This window comes from Trifolium pratense, linkage group LG3, assembly GCF_020283565.1.
Source record: "Trifolium pratense cultivar HEN17-A07 linkage group LG3, ARS_RC_1.1, whole genome shotgun sequence".
NCBI lineage: Eukaryota > Viridiplantae > Streptophyta > Magnoliopsida > Fabales > Fabaceae > Trifolium > Trifolium pratense.
In genome coordinates, this window is record NC_060061.1 from 476,336 (window position 1) to 497,079 (window position 20,744).

Genomic DNA, 20,744 nt, shown 5'->3' on the forward strand with positions numbered 1-20,744 from the left:
TCCCGGGGCACTAGTTAAGCATACTAAAAAAAAAAAAAAGAATAAAATTAATGATGAGAGATAATAACTTTTTACATCTTTAAGGTATTGAATTCACAATTTCCAAGATAAAATTTCCATTTTGATATCCTTAACCAGTGCCCCGAGGGCACTGTTTAGCATTTTCCATATTTATTTAGTTTGTGTCTCGAATTTGTGTTGATATATCATTTCTCTTCTTCCACCATATAGTATACATAGATGCCAACATGCAACCTGACAAATTGTTTCACACGAAATCATAGTACAAGTTATATAAAAGCCAAAGTCTTTAACTCCTAATCAGTTACAATTCATTTTTTATTTTTTTTATATCATAGAGGGACCAAGCCTAAGTCCAAAATAAAATATTACAATGAAATCAAACGGGGAGTACTAAGCCCCATAACATCAGCAAAAAATCTCTAATATTACTTGGACAAGTCTCAAAAAAGACGATGTTGCAATCTAGCGTGCAACTCATACTTGCCAATGCATGCATGCGTGCATTTGTTTGTTTCGCGATACGTATGGAAAATCTTAACTTCCCATCTCCATACAAAAATATTTTGATGCTTTTAATCAATGAAAATTCCATAGAGCTACTACTCACACCATTGATGATCATCTTCACTACTGAACTTAACTCAACATTAACTTCAATCTTCCGAAATCCCCTCCTCTCTGCAAGCTTCAACCCTTCTAACACACCCCACAACTCAGCTATAAGAGCACTTTCAATACCAACAAATTTAGCAAAACCACCACACCAACTTTTTCGATGGTCCCTAATGATACCACCCCTTCCTCGCCTTTGCTAGCCATCCATAGTGACAGTTTTGCTTTCCATACAAGCTTTATAATACTCGCTGCTACGCTGCAAATAATCACAACTGCTTTTTCAGGCCAACTATACTCATCAACATGCAACTCTTTATTACGCCACGACCACACAATGACAAGCCATCGCCCAAAAATCCTCCCACCGTATACCATTAATCCGAGACAAATCACCTGTCAAATTATAGTGCAACCAGTCCTCAAGATCTCCCCCAAAGAAAAGACCACGAGCCTCATAATGAACCACACTCAACCACATGTTTCTCACAACTGTGCAGTCCCTTAAAGCATGTAAGCAAGTCTCTTCAACATTATCACAAAAGCTACACATAGCATGACACAGTCCCATTCTTGCCATTATACTATTGGTTAATAATGTATCATGGCAATTTTCACATATACACAATTCATTCCTGATTGTACAAATAATATGTATCCAATCGTTTACATGGTGGCTGGTTTGAAGGAGCTTTCAAATACTCTTGTATTGATGGTGGCTCTAGAGGCGGTCGTTTCTCATGACAACAATGATATGAGCAGCAAACTTGTCAAGATAAGTTATATTTAAAGGTTGCATTGAGAGGTTTAATTCAATTGAAGTTAAGGTTGCATTGAGAGGTTTAATTCAATTGAGGTCTAATATTCTTAATTCATCACAGCAAAAATACATTGTATGTTGCAAATATATGATGTCTCTTACACTTTTATGTATTTGTTTACAGTTGATCCTAAGAACAACTTGATCAAAAAGGGCCTTCAACCATATGTACATAGATCCAATGGCTGAGACTAACTAAGTTCATTACAAAACAACACTTAACCCCTACCTAACATTTAGAACTATCATACCAACTTCACTCTTCTTCAAAATAATGGTTTGGTACCTCTGGACATACAGGCAAGTTTGCCACAGATTTGAACTGTTACAAACAAAGAATTCAAGTCACTTAATCTGCCATAATAAGACTTAACTAGTACAATACAATACAACAAACAGAAAGGGTAAAACAATCCATCACCTTCTGTTGTTTGTATTTCTGCCTAACAGCTTTCAATGATGCAGCCCTTCTTGACAAATACAAATCATGTAAAATCTGAACACATTCTTCCAGTTCATCCGATTTATAACCCGAGCAATCACTCAATGATGAAGTCTGCAATAGATTCTCAACATTAAGTGCATTGAAATAAAGACATAATCTTGTTAGAGTACATAAGATCAAATATTTACCCAAGGATATACTTCAGGACAGATGATAAATCTAGCGAGAAATATAACCGATGCAGCCACCACAGAAGGTAAGAATCTTATACATTCATATTCCAACAAGCTTAGCTCAGCAAGATAGTTACACAGATATTCCATTTGAAGTTTTGAAGTCTACATTTGAAAATACAAAATAACCAATTAGTAGGCGCAATAAAAGCTTTCGACATAACCAGTGATAACCAATTAATGAACTGTTCAACTTACCTTTTGATTCTCAGTTGCAAATCCAATAAACTCCCTGAAACACAGTAATTACACATTTTAACACAATTAGTCCAATTAACTTCATTTAATAACAATTTGGATCTTGAAAATTTTACATTAAAAAAAAAAATCCTTACTTCAGAAATGTGTAAACATGAGGATTGCCCATTTCAAAATTCAGTGACTTGAGTATGTCAGCTTCCATCTTAATAATCTATACATTAACACCATTTGACATTATTAACCTGATGAAATCTACTAATTCAAACAAAAGCAAAATACCTGAATAGGATTTTTACCTGTTTCAGCTGATAGGTGTTATCAGTAATTTGGCGGAAATCTACAGCTTTTGGTGGGGAGATTTCTTCATACTTTCTACAAATTCAAAAGTAATAAAATTGTAAATTCATAAGCAAATTAACATAACAAATATAAAAAGTAAAAATCAAAACAATTTGTTGAGATCTTACGATGCTATGAGCATAGATGAAACACCAAGCAACTGAAGGTTAGATCTGTTGATAATGTTCATCGATAGGAACCTGTCGATGTATGAAACCGAGAGATGAAGGGTTTCAGGGAGAAGCTTATATTCATCAGCAACCTCAACTAACCAGTCAACCAATATTCCTCTCATGTTTGAAGTAACACCTCTTTGAACTTTCTCCATATAACCAACCATTGGCCTTCTCTTTTTCTGCACCCGAAAAACAATCAAATCATAAATTCAAACACCCAGAAATTGTAATCAAATCTGCACATCAGTTTCACCCAAAAGATTGCAAATTTAACATAAATAACAAACAAACAAAAAAAATAATATTGAGAAACAATCCAAATAAAAATAATAAATTTTGTATAACTAAAATCAAAATCTTAAAAGCCCAGAAATTGTAATTGAACTACTACCACATCAAAATGAGCAAAAAGAATTAAAATTTAACAAAAAAAAAAAATAGAAAAATTACCTCCATTGAACGAAGATAATTGGATATGTCAGATGCATAAGGTTCACCAATCTGTTCATCATCAAATCTTGTATTTTTGTTACCGAAAACCATCTTATCCAATTTGAAATTCTCAAACAAACAAACACCTCTCTTCCGAGATTGAAATTTTTCATTGGAAAATTGAACTTCTTCAGAACAATTAAGATCAGGTAAATTGGGAAGTTCACCCAAAACAACCCTTTGTTTTTTGTTGTTCAGAACAATTGGTTCAGTGTTTGAGTTAGCCCTTTTCCTTGCAGCACGAGTCTCCATCTCCGGTTGAAGTAAAGTATTGCTCTGAAGATGAAGATGGTGCAAGAAGAGAACGATGAAGGATTAAGAACTGTGAATGAAGAAGAAGGATGAAGAAGTGGGACATGGTTTTGGTGTTTTTATAGGAAAAAGGTTTTGGTTGGAAAATTTTGAGAAAGGGGAAAAAAAATTAGCGGTTTCAGAAATGTTTATGGGGGAATGAAAAATGTTCCTTTGGCGCTATTTGGTTTGTTTCGAAATATTTAGGATTTGGCTGTTTTCATTTTGGTTTGAAAATTTTGGTTTTTTTAAAAAAATTTAATGGATTTGGCGCTGATTCTGTCTCTGTCCAAATAACAATCAAATAATTTTAAATTGGAAAGTTGATCAAAATTTGATTTTTGTTCTATGTACTTGAAAAAAATTGATTGGAAGGGAAATGTCATGTTGTGTGTTCACATTCACAAGTTCTTTTATAGAGATTAATCATCACTAACGGTGATAGAAACTTTGTACATATAAATTATAACATGTAAAAGAAAAATTGTATTTTATGTTTAAGTAAAGTGGCAATTATTGGCTAAAATTACTGTAAAAAAAAAAATTATCAGCTAAAATTCTCGTACACACAACTATGAAATTATAAGTTCAATTTTAGGGACTATCTTTATAAGACATTTTTAACTTTATGAATATCTAAAAAATGTCTGACTTTATTAGTCTATCAAGTTAGTATTGCAGTTAACTATTTATTATCAATTATATTCCTATATTTTAATAACTTACTATTAATTTGTTATTTAACTTTGTCCAATCGCTATCACTTGAGTCTCTAAACTACTTTAAGAATCACTAATGTGAATAAAATTTAACAAAGTCAATGACCTATTTGAAAGTGTCCTACATTGTAAAAACTCGATTTTTGTGGTTTACTCAACAAACTCACATACATTAAGCGTATGTTTATGAAACATGGAGAAAAATATTTGAGTGATGGGAGAAGAACATTGAGAGATGATGGAGGAAGAAGAAAGGTTTGAATCTGAGATGTAAACTTGAGGTATAAAACTATGGAAATTTCTGGAAAAATTGAGGTGGGTGGTGGCGTGGTGCCATTGAGAGAGAGGGACACATTTGCATTGGATTTTTCTATTGGGTTTGGATGTTTTTGTTTGAAAAATCACAAAAAACTATTGGGCTGAATTTTCATATAGAGTGGTCCAGTAAAAATTAGGACCTTTTGGTAATTTACCCTTTAAAAGCAATTTTAATTCAAATTATCCAAACAACATATTTTATAAATTGATTCTACAATAAAGATATCCAAACATAAATCACTTTACAGTCAACTCACTTCTAACCAAAATCAATTTTACAAAATCAATTCACTTAGAATCAATTCTGGCCACCGCACAACCAAACGCACACTAAGTGTGATTTCTACTTTTTTAAAAATGGAATTTATGACCACAATACTAATTTACACACACAAAAAAAAAAACTTTCTAATGAGAAAACGGGACATATTTAAATTGCTAAAGGATGGTATCAAAATTTAACATTAGAAATTTTCATTAAAATCATTTAAATTGCTACGTGGTAGTGTAAAAACATTTTACATTACATGAGGCGATATTTAAGGATAGTACGATACTCCGTTTATGACTTTATGCTGACTGAATTCATCAATAGGGATAGCAAGAAGAAAATTTTGAGCATGTGTTGCTTGCAAACACCGAAAAATTGCTTTCTGTGTTGTGCTCATGTCAAACTTAACTTTCATGTCTTGAACAATTTTACCAAACAGAACATGCGCCAAAACATGTTAGGCTTTAAAGGGGACTATGTCCTTCGTAGTAAAACTGCTTAAGCCAAAACCATAAATCTTTTCATGAAGATCATCCAAAGCACTACCAAAATCATAGTCCATACTGCATACTCCGCTATCTCTCAACATACGATCTTTTAATACCCAAGATTGGGTCCTAAAAGTCACAAAAGCCTATGAAGCGGCCTCTACTACATAGTACAACTACAAACCTAATCCCCACAACTTGATAGATAAAGAAGCCAACATTCATTGAACGTCCCTAAAGAAAGGACCTCCACAACCGCAATGTGTTCAATCGTCCCTCGCAACTATTTATCAAACAAAATGGATGTCTTCTCCATATGAATTGGTTGACACGTCTTTAGACAAAAAAAAAGGTTGACAATACCCATGCATGATTAAAGTGAAAGAAGCACACTTACGGATCCCTTAATTGAAGAAGATGATGCATTATAACTCAATAGCCTTGATAACTATCTTCGTGACCACACCCTTAATTGAGGGGGGGAAGAAGATAGTTTAACTTATTATAAAGTAAAATATATACCAAAAATTGGACCATTAACTTATAATCCAAACATTAATTGTTAGAGTCGGCCTTGAGATTTTTTTTTCTCTAGACCAACTAAATTAATGATGTCTCTCATGAATCGTGATCATATCATTAGAATTGTTTCGTTTATGCATTGTGGCAGAACTTGAACAAGAAACTTGTGGGTGTTAAAGTGAATATAAAAAATGTAAGTTGCAAATTTACAAAAATTAAACAAAAAAACAAAATAAAAATTCTCTTAAATTTCCATGAAAGAAACTTTAGTGCAATTTTTTTTTTTTGCAAAGTTAGGATCAAGAACAGCGATAAGCTTGTTATTTAGAATTCCCCTCTAAAGATTTGAAGAGCATTCTCCTTGCTAATGTCTTAAGGGTGTTTCACTCAAGATCCTAGTCACTTATTTTTTATTTTCTTTTTCTTTGCCAATTTACCAACAAAACAACAAAATTACTGTGTATTATGTAGTCATGAAAATTGTTCAATCACTTAAAATGAAAAAGGTCAGATATTATTCAAATTAGAGATTAAACTTTCAATAATCTATTTTTGAACTTAATTTGAAATTAAGAATTTAAATTTAAAATTTAAGTATTATGAATATTAATTAAATAAAATATTAATATTAATATATTATTAGTTTTAAATTAAAAAATAATAATTTTGAATATTAGTTAACTCACACACTATTGATTTTATCTCATTCTCATGACTTTAATATGACTATAGTTATGCATTTGAATAACTAATAAGACCAACAACTATATACGCATCATATGAGAATGAATATTATATATCATTGAAATACAAAGTATTCATGAATTTTAACCTCTATTATTGTTTTACAAAAATCTTATTACATCTATATATGTATCTATTATTTATTAAATGACTTATTATATTTAAATAATCGCATAAAATTTCATAAAATTATATTTTATCAAAATATAATTACTTAGAATTTTGATCCTCTAAAGTGAGTAAAGTGTAAAGTGAAAAAATCAAAGGTTGTCATTGTAACAACCTCGTGATTTGTTCACATTACACTCTAAATCAACATGTTTCTCCCATAAGAAAAAACTTTAAATAAAAATAGCCTCTAAGCATATTAACGAATTCAGACCCTCTTCAATTTTTCCTCATGTTTTCTTAATTCAAGAATTGATTTTATCTCCTTTTTATTCTTTGTAATTTACCAACCCTTAGATCAAGAAAAAACATGAGGAAAAATTGGAGATGATCCAAATCCGTAAATTAACTACTCACAATTACTAACTTACGGTGGAGGCAAAATGCCTCACGTTTGGGGTAAAAACCCTATATTTACGGCAGTGCCCAAACTGCCAATTTCAGTGAAAAATAATTCGGTTCTCAACAACCTCGTTTCTACAATACAACTTCAAACATAATTCCCTATTTTTTATTTTATTATTATAACCGGTAACAGAACAAAAATTCTATCATTTTATTACTAACCGGTAACTATTGATTTTTTTTTTCTAATCTAAGAGTCGAACTACTACTCATGAGAATGACTATAGAAATTTCTATTTATCATGTGTGATTTGAGTATAAATCTTAAATTTTACTTCGACTAAATGATTGATAATCTAGTTTAGGGAACTCACCTTGTAATTAATTAATTTGGTCACTAAACAAGGAAATAAGAGAATTATGAGCTTCTTCAATTTTTCCCAACCCTCCTTACTCTTTACTTCTTGTCTTGATTCCATTAAAGTTTAAGTCTCCTTCCAGACCAATAAGAAGAATACTGCCGAAGGACTTTGCATTCAAAGCTTATAAATGCTAGCAATGAAAGATTTGAAGCCATGAGTGGTTCGGTGATGTCCCAAGAAACGTCCCACATGAAAACTAACTGAATAGTAATATTAATACACTAGTTTTGGAATGTAGAGAATCATGCTGATTGATATTATTCTCTTTAGGTATGATTTTGTTTTTTCAATTGCCAATTCTGTTTGTACTTCCTATTGTTTTCCTACCGAAAACTTATGGCCAATTTATTAATATACCCATATTTCCTCCATTGTTACTGTTTCATTCATCTTTTCCATTTTATTCGTTGCATACACTACACATAAATTGAGAGTTTGTAAAATATACGGCACTCTCTGCATAACATATTCATTTATTGAAACGTCTCACACATACAACTTCAAAAATTACTAAAATGCAACTTACATGCTTTGTATGACATCAATAACTCAAGACTTAAGTGATTTCAGACAACATTCAGTTTATAAGCACTAAGCATAATATGAAAGCAACAAGAGAAATCAAATAACCAATTCAAGAAATAGTCATAAGTCCTATACATGAAGGCCATTCTAACTTAAGAATGTCAAGGGAAAAGATTCAAGTTTTGTTCATATTATGCTACTCAAAATGCTGTATCGTTGGCCCCATTTCACTTGCATTATTGCTATAATAACTAACTCAATTAAAGGTATCAAGCCTAAATTTTGTTTCGAGCATTATCAAACCAATCCATACATGTTGACAGCATACAGCTATGCAAGCACATTTCATATAGCAAAACACATTAAATCTAAAATCAATATGATCATAATAGTGACAACATTGTCATAAAGTGAAAGTTGTGTCGTGGTGATGGGGTGCCTATGAGTAGATGGGACAGATTTCTGTTATCTGAAGAGTGGTGTCTGATGTGGGCAAATTGTTTACAAATTGCTTTGGTGAGGGGTCTATCAGATAATTGTTCAATTTTATTGTCTCCAAATTCCACATTTACCTGATGCACAATTTGGATTAGCTAAGCTTTTACCAGAATACGAGTGGTTCAGACCATTTTATAGATGTTTCAAAATATCCTAAAACACAAATAGATTAACTTAATTGACATGAAGGGTATTTCATTAAATGTAGGTTACTGCAACAAACATAGATTCCCAAACCAAAAGACTACATAATGTTGATGCTAGTGGTTCGAATGAACAATCTTTCTATAATTCACTCACTATTTGTGCTGATTCTTTATCTTCATATAGACTTCACCACAAATTGTATATTAGAGTATGTATTTGTTTACACTTGATCCTAGGAAAATAGGTTGTATTAACTAGGAACAACTTGATCAAAAAAGGCCTTCACCATATGTACAGAGAGAGATCCACTGGCTGAGGCTAACTAAGTTGATTACAAAACACATCCTAACCCCTAATATTTGTAACTATCATCCCCTAGAGTGTATAATTTATGATCCTTCTATTGAAGAAACTAATTTCCATCATAATAGTCCAACCTCAAAAAGTAGTCTACATTCATTGCTTCACTCTTCTTCGAAGTAATGATTTGGTACCTCCGGTGGGGAAGGCAAGTTTGCCACAGATTTGAACTGTTACAAACAAAGAATTTAAGTCACTTAATCTGCCATAATAAGACTTTAACTAGAAGTACAATACAACAAACAGAAGGGCAAAACAATCAATCACCTTATGTTGTTTGTATTTCTCCCTAACAGCTTTCAATGATGCAGCCCTTCTTGACAAATACAAGTCATGTAAAATGAGAACACATTCTTCGAGCTCATTGGATTTATAACCCAAGCTTTCACTCAATGATGAAGTCTGCAATAGATTCTCAACATTATTAAGTGCATTGAAATACAAACATAATCTTATTAAAGTACATAACATCAAATATTTACCCAAGGATATACATCAGGACGGATGATAAATCTAGCGAGAAATATAACCGATGCAGCCACCACAGAAGGCAAGAATCTTATACATTCATATTCCAACAAGCTTAGCTCAGCAAGATAGTTACACAGAAATTCCATTTGCAGTTTTGAAGCCTACATTTGAAATTATAAAACAGCAAATTAGTAAACATAGTAAAAGCTTTTGCCATGACCAATAAACATGTATTAATGAACAATTTAACCTACCTTTTGGTTTTCAGTAGCAGATCCAATAAACTCCCTGAAACACAGTAATTGCACAATTTAACATAAATTAGTACAATTAACTTCGTTTAAACAACAATTTAGATCTTGAAGAAAATTTTACAATTAGAAAAAAAAAACCTTACTTTAGAAATGTGTAAACATGAGGATTGCCCATTTCAAAATTCAGTGACTTGAGTATGTCAGCTTCCATCTTAATAACCTATACATTAACACCAATTGAAATTATAAACAAAGCAACAATAATAAAATTCAATAAAACACCAAAGACATGAATAACACTTTTACTTACCTGTTTCAACTGATAGGTGTTATCAGTGATTTGGCGGAAATCTACAGCCTTTGGTGGGGAGATTTCTTCATACTTTCTACAAAATCAAAAGTAATAAAATTGTAAATTCATAAGCAATAAGCAAATTAACATAAAAATTATAAAAATCAATACTCAATGTTGAGATCTTACGATGCAATAAGCATAGATGAAACACCGAGCAACTGAAGGTTAGATCTGTTGATAATGTTCATCGATAAGAACCTATCGATGTATGAAACCGAGAGATGAAGGGTTTCTGGGAGAAGCTTGTATTCATCAGCAACCTCAACTAACCAATCAACCAATATTCCTCTCATGTTTGAAGTAACACCTCTCTGAACTTTCTCAATGTAACCAACCAAAGGTCTTCTCTTTTTCTGCATTTGAGAATCAATCAAATCATAAATTCAAACACCCAGAAATTGTTATCCAATCAACACATCAGATTCACCAAAAAGATTGCAAATTTAACATAAATAACAAAAAAAAAAAAAAAAACCCATTTGAGAAAGAATCCAGGTAATTTTTTTTATATATAACTAAAATCAAAATCTTAACACCCAGCAATTGTAATTGAACTAACACATCAATTTGAGCAAAAAGATTAAAAATTTAACAAAAAATAAAAATAAAAAAAATTACCTCCATTGAACGAAGATAGTTGGATATATCAGATGCATAAGGCTCTCCAATTTGTTCATCATCAAATTTTGAATTGTTGTCGTCGAAAAGCTTCTCCAAATTAAAATTAGGAAACAAATAAACAGCTGTTGATGATTTCTTGACCTTGGGATTTTTCCAAGATTGAACCTTGTCAATGGATAAATTTTCAGAACAATTAAGATCAGGTAATAAATTGGGAAGTTCACCCAAAACAACCCTTTGTTTTTTGTTGTTCAAAACAATTGGTTCAGTGTTTGAGTTAGCCCTTTTCCTTGCAGCACGAGTCTCCATCTCCGGTTGAAGTGAGGTATTGCTCTGAAGATGAAGATGGTGCAAGAACAAAACGATGAAGGATTATGAACTGTGAATGAAGGATGAAGAAGAGGGACATGGTTTTAGTGTTTTATATGGGGAAAAAGTTTGGATGGAAAATTTTGAGAAATGGAAATTTTTTTAGCGGTTTCAGAAATTTTTTGGGGGAATGAAAAATGTTCTTTGGCGCTATTTGGCTTTGTTTCGAAATATTTAGGATTTGGATGTTTTATTTTTGGTTTGAAAATTTTGGTTTTGTTTCAAAAATTTAATGAAAATGAAAATTTATTTTCATGTTACCGCGCGCGGCTTTTCGGCTCCTCTGTCTCCAAACTCCAAATAACAATCAAATCCAATTCTTTGAAAATGGGCCAGTTTAAAGTTTAAACTAATAGTCTTTTTTTAAGAGAAAAAAAAATATAGACAAACAGTGTAAAAATTATTTACACAGACATCCAATAAAATTTTGCCATCTCAATTTTCTCTCACTATTTTCAATATTCGACGCCATTAACGATGGTTGGTCCCTCTATCCAAATTTGTTATTCTATTGTACATCTATCCCTTTTTCTTTTTTGACAAAAGTTTTTTTTTTTTAAGTATGACTTCAATGGTGCTAGGAAGAAAAAAGGTTGTGCTTAATTGCAATGGAAGATGATGGGGCATGTGTGAAGTGGAAAAAGTTGGAGTGGTAGGGGTTGCATATCAGGGAACGTGGAAGCATAACAATTTTTATAATTTTCTATTAAATATTTTAAAAAATAATAAAATTTGACATGACAGTTAAATGAAATATGATTGGATGTTGGTGTAAACTATGCTTTACGGCGACCGTGCACTATCCTTAAACTCCTTTTTTAACATCAATGAATTAATTCAATCAGTAGAAATTTTTGACCGCTTAAAGGGTATGTTTTAGCAAGACCACTTATAGCTTATAAGTTAAAAGATCTGTTTAATAACAGTCTTTTCACCACGAGATTATAGTTTATTTTACTGACATATAACTTATTTTTCATACGCTATTTTAAGTAGCTTATGAGCTTTTAGCTTATAACTTATTATTTTTTCTTCCAATTTTACTCTTATAATTTTATCTTAAATACATATTTATCCTTTAAAATTTATATTTACAATTTAAAACATACCTATTACTGTATTTTTTTACGCTGGCTTGTCCATATTCTTTTTTTTTTTTGACTAAAAATAAAGGACATTCATTCATTCAAACTGATAGAGTACATCGATGTAATACAAATTCAAATTTGCTAAAAACAAAAAGGATGAACCTGCAAACAAACTCACAGCATCCATGTTAATAGCATAAAACGGCAAATTACATAAGCCTACATATATGACTATATTGAAGTGTCTGGAATGTCCATGCCCCCAGATCTGCAGCGTTGATGACACAAAAGTCGACATTGGATAGATTTGTACTTGATCGGATCTAATCCTTCAACCTGAAACAAATGAACACCGCACAAAGACGGGAAAACAAAATACACCGCACAAAGACGGCACAACAGAATACACCGCACAAGGACGAGATAACAAATAACACAAAATCAAACAAATATGTGAAAAATCACACTTATTTAACAACGAGAAAGAAAAAACAATTTGGAGGAGTGATTTTAGGTCAAGATTTGACCTGAAATCACCCCTCTTTGATAAATTAAGAAGAAGAAAAAAGATGACGGCTAGGGTTAGAACTTAGGAGATAGTACTTTTGTCCATATTCTTTTTATCCCCAATCGTTGTTGCACCTTGTACGTACCCCTATATAATAGGCTATATTATCACCATTTTTTATGGATGAATTTTTCTGAATATGTACCGGTATATTTGCTGAGGTGAGTGATTATGATTGGTTTATAAATAGTATTTATTTATTTTTCTATATTAAATACTATTTATGCACTAATCATAATTGTCACGACCCAATCTCGGATCATGATCGGCGCACAAGCTAACACTAACTCATCATATCGTCAGCCCGTGCAAGCCTAATACACTAGCTATAATCTATACACTATAACAAAGACACTTATTTAAAATATACAGTTACTGAAATTATAGCTCGACAGGGAGGGTCCCTGGTCCTACGTATCCCTAAACAATTAGGGAATCAGAGCCACGTAGTTCTCTAAGTGTTGGTTAACTATCAGCAAAAATATATAAAGCTATTTCATTTCATTATGCACACTAAAACGGTCGTACTTTGAAAACTTATACCAAAAATACTATTTTACAACATCAAGGGAAACAATATTTGATAAAATCTTTAACAGGAACCACTTGTTAATCATATACGAAGTTCTACACGCACACCTACACTTAAAACTAATAATAAGCTTGTCATATCTAATATCACTTATCTTTTCCCACTATGTTGACATAAACCACATTGTCTCTTCGTTGTGGTGAACGGTACTAACCACATTATCTCTTCGTTGTGGCGAACGGATACCACCTTATCTCTTCGTAGTGGTGAACGGATATACCACATTATCTCTTCGTTGTGGCGAACGGCTATACCACCTTATCTCTTCGTGGTGGCGAACGGATATACCACATTATCTCTTCGTTGTGGCGAACGGCTATACCACCTTATCTCTTCGTGGTGGCGAACGGATATACCACATTATCTCTTCGTTGTGGTGAACGGTACTAACCACATTATCTCTTCGTTGTGGCGAACGGATACCACCTTATCTCTTCGTAGTGGCGAACGGCTATACCACCTTATCTCTTCGTGGTGGCGAACGGTACCTTTATATTTCTAATAAAACATTAAAATATAATTTACCGGTACTTTACTCAATGTGAATCTATTCTTATTTAACTTATCATATTTAACATGAAAAATCCTAACACACTTGTAAATAATGTATAAGTGGCACCATATCGAAATCAATTTCCTAATGTGTCCTATAAATCCAAACAATAGCAATCTTCTTCACATAAAGTATATCACTTCAACCGTGTTCCGAGTCATTTCATTTCACATGCATATGCTTCATTGAAATACTATCTAGATCGATAGATTATTGATCTCAACGTATTTATATTCACAATATGTCATTCTTTTCTAGCCACACCGGTTCATTCTTATCTTTCCTTTAACTATAAATTAAAAGGAAACTATGCTCGGCTAAAATAAAGCCTCTAAGCATCATTAATACCACTAAACCAAACTATGGTTAGTTACTTGGCAATTCCTATTAATTCAAAATATGAGTACACATAATACTAAACAAAAGAGTATAAACTAGCATAATTTCATGTCTACATCACCTAAGCTCATAAGAATACAAGTTGAGACAAAACCATAGGGATGATCACCTCTGTTAGTGACAATTAACGTCTAAAAGAGCTGTTATACTCGTAGCAAAGTTACCAAAGTGTTTAAACAGTCCATTCAAACTATTTTACTACAATCTAACTACTCTTTAATGTGTTATAACAGTCCCCAATGAAATATTAACATGAGATTCTAACTAGTTCATATTCTATCATGATAAAACATGATTCTAACATACTTTAATTCTTACAATAAAGTCTATTAGTTTTAAAAGAGTGCCAATAGTTCCAAAACAGTCCCAAAACCATTCCAATATTGAATATTCTAGAATCTCAGCTAGATTGTAATTAAATCATAACAGAATATGAATCTAACATACTCTAATTTCTACATTGAAGTCTCCAATCATAATTTATCAATAGTTGGGGTAGAATTTCTTAACATTCCAACACATGCCACTTCTCATACTTAGGTTTACTTTAAAATTCTAGTTTCTACCAAAATTAAAGCCTAATAAAAGAATTCACCTTAGTTATTTGAAGATGAAGATGAAGATGGCGATGGACCTCTTTAAATCTTGTGGGTTTCAAACCCTCTTTCCTTTCACTAACCCAAATCTTGAAGCTTTAGCCTTTAATTCCTTTCAATGGACTCTCTAACTCATTGGAAGAAGCTTATTCTCCATGAATATATTACATGTACTTAGTGTTAGAGAGGAATTGGAAAGATTTTGAAATCATGATATGGAGAGAGTGTGGGTTCGGGAGAGTTCCTGAGAAAATAGAGAGAAATTGAATGAAAAAGAAATAATATCCTGATTTGGGTTATGTTTATCCATTATAACATGTTCATCCCAATTACCTAAATTACCCTCTCTTTTGTTAAATAATTACTATAGTATAAATAATTTGTAACTAAATTTTTTAATTGGTAGTAAAAAGTAAAAAGAGCACTTGCCACTAATATCTATTTAGCTAGAATGTTACAACAACTGGGTTTTAATTAAATTAGTAACTTAATTTAACTTTAGGCCAATGATAATTATTATTAACTACAATAAGATTTTGGGTTATTACATTCTACCCCCCTTAAAAAATTTCGTCCTCGAAATTTCGCATTACTTAACAATTTGATCTTCTTCCGCTGCGTACTCTGATCAACTAATAGCTCTACTTGTCATTTTAAGTCTTCACAACTGTCACTTTAATCTATATACACGATATAGAGTAACTCTTCATGTTTATCAATCTCTTTTGTTCTTTTTCATAAGGTTTGCCACTAACAGCGATTATTACAACAAACCTTAAATAAAAAAAACATAGCTAGGAAGATATCATAGACATTTTGAAATGAAATGGAAAGAGAATCTACTTTCGTTACGTGATTTGATATGCTCATTATTATCAACCAACATATTATTGAAGCACAAAGCAATATGTTTTGAGACTATCATTCCCTATAATAAGTGTTTCTAAATAATATCCAAAAAGGAAATATGGTAACATGGATGAACATAAATAAATAGAAACACACAAAGTGATGAATGTACTAGTTTTAGCTTTAACAAGTTATGTCTTTTGCATTTGTAAACACTATGTCCCAAAATAACCAACACAGGGGCACTACCGTCACATGAATTAGTGAGTAATTCAAAACCAAGAATCTTGAATCTATACAACAACAAAGTTTCAAAAGGGCAGCCCTGTGTTAATATTAGAATGTAGAGAGTCCACAAAGGTTCATTGTGTTACACTTAAGAGATTAAAACACAAAAGCCAAATGAGTTCTCATGAATGAGGAAGAATAATAACCTTGTGTTTAAATCCTTAAGAGAATTAAAATGGATTAACACATGAATACACAAGAGCTTTACGTTTTAATTTTCAAAACATCTACAAGTAAACCATCATAGGGACAACAATTCAGATTTCATGATCTTATCCTTAGAAAAACAGTACTGATCATGTTCCTAAAGATGCGATAAGTCCATAATTATCACGACCTAAACCACTTTGCGTTTAGCCCAATTCCTACTTAACAAGTATGTGATTAGTGAGAATAATGCAATCTTATCCAGAGAAATTCCAAACATTGAACAAGGTTAAGAACCAATTTAAGAAGAGTGTTGCAACCACAAAAAAATAACCATGGTTCATGAGAATTTAACAGGTTCAGTTCAAGACCTAAAGTATCAACATTTATAGGAATTTAAGCTAGCAACTATGTAACAAGAGTTCTTGACGCAGAAAAATAATAGATTCAGCGCCTGTCAAATTATACCATTATTTTAGAAATTTTTCACAACTTGTACTACCGAAACAATCTCATGACAGTCAAATGATAGAGATTGCAAACAAGTCACAAATAATCAACCTCATATCTTCAAAATTTGCAAATTTCAAAATTTTACAAGTAAAGTATACAAAAGGGTTATGACGGTGCTAATATTTCTTCAATGATCAACTTTAGACACATAAAGTTCTAAGTTCTAACCAACAATCAACATGTCAAAATTAAGTCACCATCCTAACTATTCAAAGTTAGCAAATTAATAGCTAAAATAAAGTGACTAAAGAGGATAATGTCATAAAACTCAACAAGAGTGGTAAGAACAAAGTTGACAAATACTAGGATTATTTTAACAATTATTATTCTTTTTAAAATTGCAATCCTTCTATTCAAAGTAAATAAACCATGAAATATCACAGTCACATGATTCTCAATGAGAGTTCAAAATTATAAGTTTTGTATTTATGACTCTAAGGTACTCATAAAGGCCAAGACAATCACACTAAAGAACTTGACAAATTCAGCTTTAAAATAGCATATGCTATTATCCCTATAGGATTTATAAACCGGGCTCTGATACCAACTTTGTCACGACCCAATCTCGGATCATGATCGGCGCACAAGCTAACACTAACTCATCATATCGTCAGCCCGTGCAAGCCTAATACACTAGCTATAATCTATACACTATAACAAAGACACTTATTTAAAATATACAGTTACTGAAATTATAGCTCGACAGGGAGGGTCCCTGGTCCTACGTATCCCTAAACAATTAGGGAATCAGAGCCACGTAGTTCTCTAAGTGTTGGTTAACTATCAGCAAAAATATATAAAGCTATTTCATTTCATTATGCACACTAAAACGGTCGTACTTTGAAAACTTATACCAAAAATACTATTTTACAACATCAAGGGAAACAATATTTGATAAAATCTTTAACAGGAACCACTTGTTAATCATATACGAAGTTCTACACGCACACCTACACTTAAAACTAATAATAAGCTTGTCATATCTAATATCACTTATCTTTTCCCACTATGTTGACATAAACCACATTGTCTCTTCGTTGTGGTGAACGGTACTAACCACATTATCTCTTCGTTGTGGCGAACGGATACCACCTTATCTCTTCGTAGTGGTGAACGGATATACCACATTATCTCTTCGTTGTGGCGAACGGCTATACCACCTTATCTCTTCGTGGTGGCGAACGGATATACCACATTATCTCTTCGTTGTGGCGAACGGCTATACCACCTTATCTCTTCGTGGTGGCGAACGGATATACCACATTATCTCTTCGTTGTGGTGAACGGTACTAACCACATTATCTCTTCGTTGTGGCGAACGGATACCACCTTATCTCTTCGTAGTGGCGAACGGCTATACCACCTTATCTCTTCGTGGTGGCGAACGGTACCTTTATATTTCTAATAAAACATTAAAATATAATTTACCGGTACTTTACTCAATGTGAATCTATTCTTATTTAACTTATCATATTTAACATGAAAAATCCTAACACACTTGTAAATAATGTATAAGTGGCACCATATCGAAATCAATTTCCTAATGTGTCATATAAATCCAAACAATAGCAATCTTCTTCACATAAAGTATATCACTTCAACCGTGTTCCGAGTCATTTCATTTCACATGCATATGCTTCATTGAAATACTATCTAGATCGATAGATTATTGATCTCAACGTATTTATATTCACAATATGTCATTCTTTTCTAGCCACACCGGTTCATTCTTATCTTTCCTTTAACTATAAATTAAAAGGAAACTATGCTCGGCTAAAATAAAGCCTCTAAGCATCATTAATACCACTAAACCAAACTATGGTTAGTTACTTGGCAATTCCTATTAATTCAAAATATGAGTACACATAATACTAAACAAAAGAGTATAAACTAGCATAATTTCATGTCTACATCACCTAAGCTCATAAGAATACAAGTTGAGACAAAACCATAGGGATGATCACCTCTGTTAGTGACAATTAACGTCTAAAAGAGCTGTTATACTCGTAGCAAAGTTACCAAAGTGTTTAAACAGTCCATTCAAACTATTTTACTACAATCTAACTACTCTTTAATGTGTTATAACAGTCCCCAATGAAATATTAACATGAGATTCTAACTAGTTCATATTCTATCATGATAAAACATGATTCTAACATACTTTAATTCTTACAATAAAGTCTATTAGTTTTAAAAGAGTGCCAATAGTTCCAAAACAGTCCCAAAACCATTCCAATATTGAATATTCTAGAATCTCAGCTAGATTGTAATTAAATCATAACAGAATATGAATCTAACATACTCTAATTTCTACATTGAAGTCTCCAATCATAATTTATCAATAGTTGGGGTAGAATTTCTTAACATTCCAACACATGCCACTTCTCATACTTAGGTTTACTTTAAAATTCTAGTTTCTACCAAAATTAAAGCCTAATAAAAGAATTCACCTTAGTTATTTGAAGATGAAGATGAAGATGGCGATGGACCTCTTTAAATCTTGTGGGTTTCAAACCCTCTTTCCTTTCACTAACCCAAATCTTGAAGCTTTAGCCTTTAATTCCTTTCAATGGACTCTCTAACTCATTGGAAGAAGCTTATTCTCCATGAATATATTACATGTACTTAGTGTTAGAGAGGAATTGGAAAGATTTTGAAATCATGATATGGAGAGAGTGTGGGTTCGGGAGAGTTCCTGAGAAAATAGAGAGAAATTGAATGAAAAAGAAATAATATCCTGATTTGGGTTATGTTTATCCATTATAACATGTTCATCCCAATTACCTAAATTACCCTCTCTTTTGTTAAATAATTACTATAGTATAAATAATTTGTAACTAAATTTTTTAATTGGTAGTAAAAAGTAAAAAGAGCACTTGCCACTAATATCTATTTAGCTAGAATGTTACAACAACTGGGTTTTAATTAAATTAGTAACTTAATTTAACTTTAGGCCAATGATAATTATTATTAACTACAATAAGATTTTGGGTTATTACAATAATCATCCACCTAAGTCGTGTATTAGAATGTTCACCTTTTTTTATATTACTTTTGATTTATCCATATTTGTTAAATTGTTATAAAAGTTGAAAGTTTTAAAACCCGGACCGGTGATCGACCCGGTCAAGACACTGGGTCACTGGTTCACTGGTCAGACCAGTGGGTCACTGGTCAGACCGCATGACTGTTGACCTGACTTATATAAAAAAAATTAAATGTATTCATGACTTAATTTTCATAACAATAAAATTTAATAAAAAAATTTCCTTTCAAACATTTTTCAATAAAATTTCATATATTTAAAAGAAAAATACAAAAAACTTAATATTTCAATGTTGTTTACCATAAAGTATTATAGTTTTAGTAAAAAAAAAATATATTATAATATTTTTGGTCCAACTATTATATTATAATTTTTAATATATATTTTCTTTTTTTATATAATAATATATATTATCTTAGTAATTTTTTTTGCGCAATATTTTCTTAGAAATTAGAACAACATATGAATATTATATATATGTGTGTGTGAATATGAATGAAATTTAAAATAACAAGGAAAAGAAATTATCAATGTATTTATACATGACATGGAACTTAATTAATATTAAATATATTTCAGTTTTATACAATATCACATAAATTCATTTGGCCAAGTGGTGGTAGTGTTGCTAATATATCCAATTGACATGGGTTCAACTCCCATCTACCACAAAATTTGTATTTTTTGGAAATATTGATACATTCTCCAACCGGTTCGGTTCGCAGGCGGTTTTATTCGGTTCGCGGTTCAACCACCGAACCGGCCGGGTTGCAACGGTTTTCACCGGGTTTATAGCAGAACCGGTCCTGCACACAAACCTAACCGTTGAAGCTTCCGGTTCCCGGCCGGACCGGTCCGACCGGCCGGTCCGGTCC

The 20,744-nt window shown here is 32.0% G+C and overlaps 2 protein-coding genes and 1 long non-coding RNA gene across 3 annotated transcripts; all 3 read right to left on the reverse strand.

The window, feature by feature from the left end:
- Positions 1-1,481: 1,481 nt before the first annotated feature.
- LOC123918185 (putative cyclin-A3-1) lies at positions 1,482-3,685 on the reverse strand. Its single transcript, XM_045970160.1, has 8 exons — positions 3,301-3,685; positions 2,803-3,029; positions 2,632-2,707; positions 2,470-2,546; positions 2,333-2,366; positions 2,090-2,239; positions 1,878-2,012; positions 1,482-1,778 (listed from the first exon to the last, which is right to left on the reverse strand). The coding sequence occupies exons 1-8, from the start codon at positions 3,592-3,594 to the stop codon at positions 1,713-1,715; spliced, it is 1,059 nt and encodes a 352-aa protein (XP_045826116.1). The 5' UTR covers positions 3,595-3,685; the 3' UTR covers positions 1,482-1,712.
- Positions 3,686-8,831: 5,146 nt separating this feature from the next.
- Positions 8,832-11,308, reverse strand: LOC123918186 (putative cyclin-A3-1). Its single transcript, XM_045970162.1, has 8 exons — positions 10,859-11,308; positions 10,367-10,593; positions 10,196-10,271; positions 10,029-10,105; positions 9,886-9,919; positions 9,643-9,792; positions 9,428-9,562; positions 8,832-9,330 (listed from the first exon to the last, which is right to left on the reverse strand). The coding sequence occupies exons 1-8, from the start codon at positions 11,168-11,170 to the stop codon at positions 9,265-9,267; spliced, it is 1,077 nt and encodes a 358-aa protein (XP_045826118.1). The 5' UTR covers positions 11,171-11,308; the 3' UTR covers positions 8,832-9,264.
- A 1,936-nt stretch (positions 11,309-13,244) lies between these two features.
- On the reverse strand, positions 13,245-19,818 carry LOC123918187. The gene is made up of 2 exons (XR_006812715.1): positions 19,274-19,818; positions 13,245-15,270 (listed from the first exon to the last, which is right to left on the reverse strand). It is a non-coding gene; the product is annotated as an uncharacterized LOC123918187 (long non-coding RNA).
- Between the last annotated feature and the right edge of the window lie 926 nt (positions 19,819-20,744).

Excerpts from the sequence above, each read along its gene's own strand:
- LOC123918186 (XM_045970162.1), bottom strand. The coding sequence starts at position 11,170 with ATGGAGACTCGTGCTGCAAGGAAAAGGGCTAACTCAAACACTGAACCA. Across the intron at positions 10,594-10,858 it reads ACTATCTTCGTTCAATGGAG|AAAAAGAGAAGACCTTTGGT; the intron begins GTAATTTTTTTT and ends TCTCAAATGCAG. Across the intron at positions 9,920-10,028 it reads CATGTTTACACATTTCTAAA|GGAGTTTATTGGATCTGCTA; the intron begins GTAAGGTTTTTT and ends ACTGTGTTTCAG.
- LOC123918185 (XM_045970160.1), bottom strand. The coding sequence starts at position 3,594 with ATGGAGACTCGTGCTGCAAGGAAAAGGGCTAACTCAAACACTGAACCA. Across the intron at positions 2,367-2,469 it reads CATGTTTACACATTTCTGAA|GGAGTTTATTGGATTTGCAA; the intron begins GTAAGGATTTTT and ends ACTGTGTTTCAG. Across the intron at positions 2,240-2,332 it reads TTGCAACTGAGAATCAAAAG|ACTTCAAAACTTCAAATGGA; the intron begins GTAAGTTGAACA and ends TTTCAAATGTAG.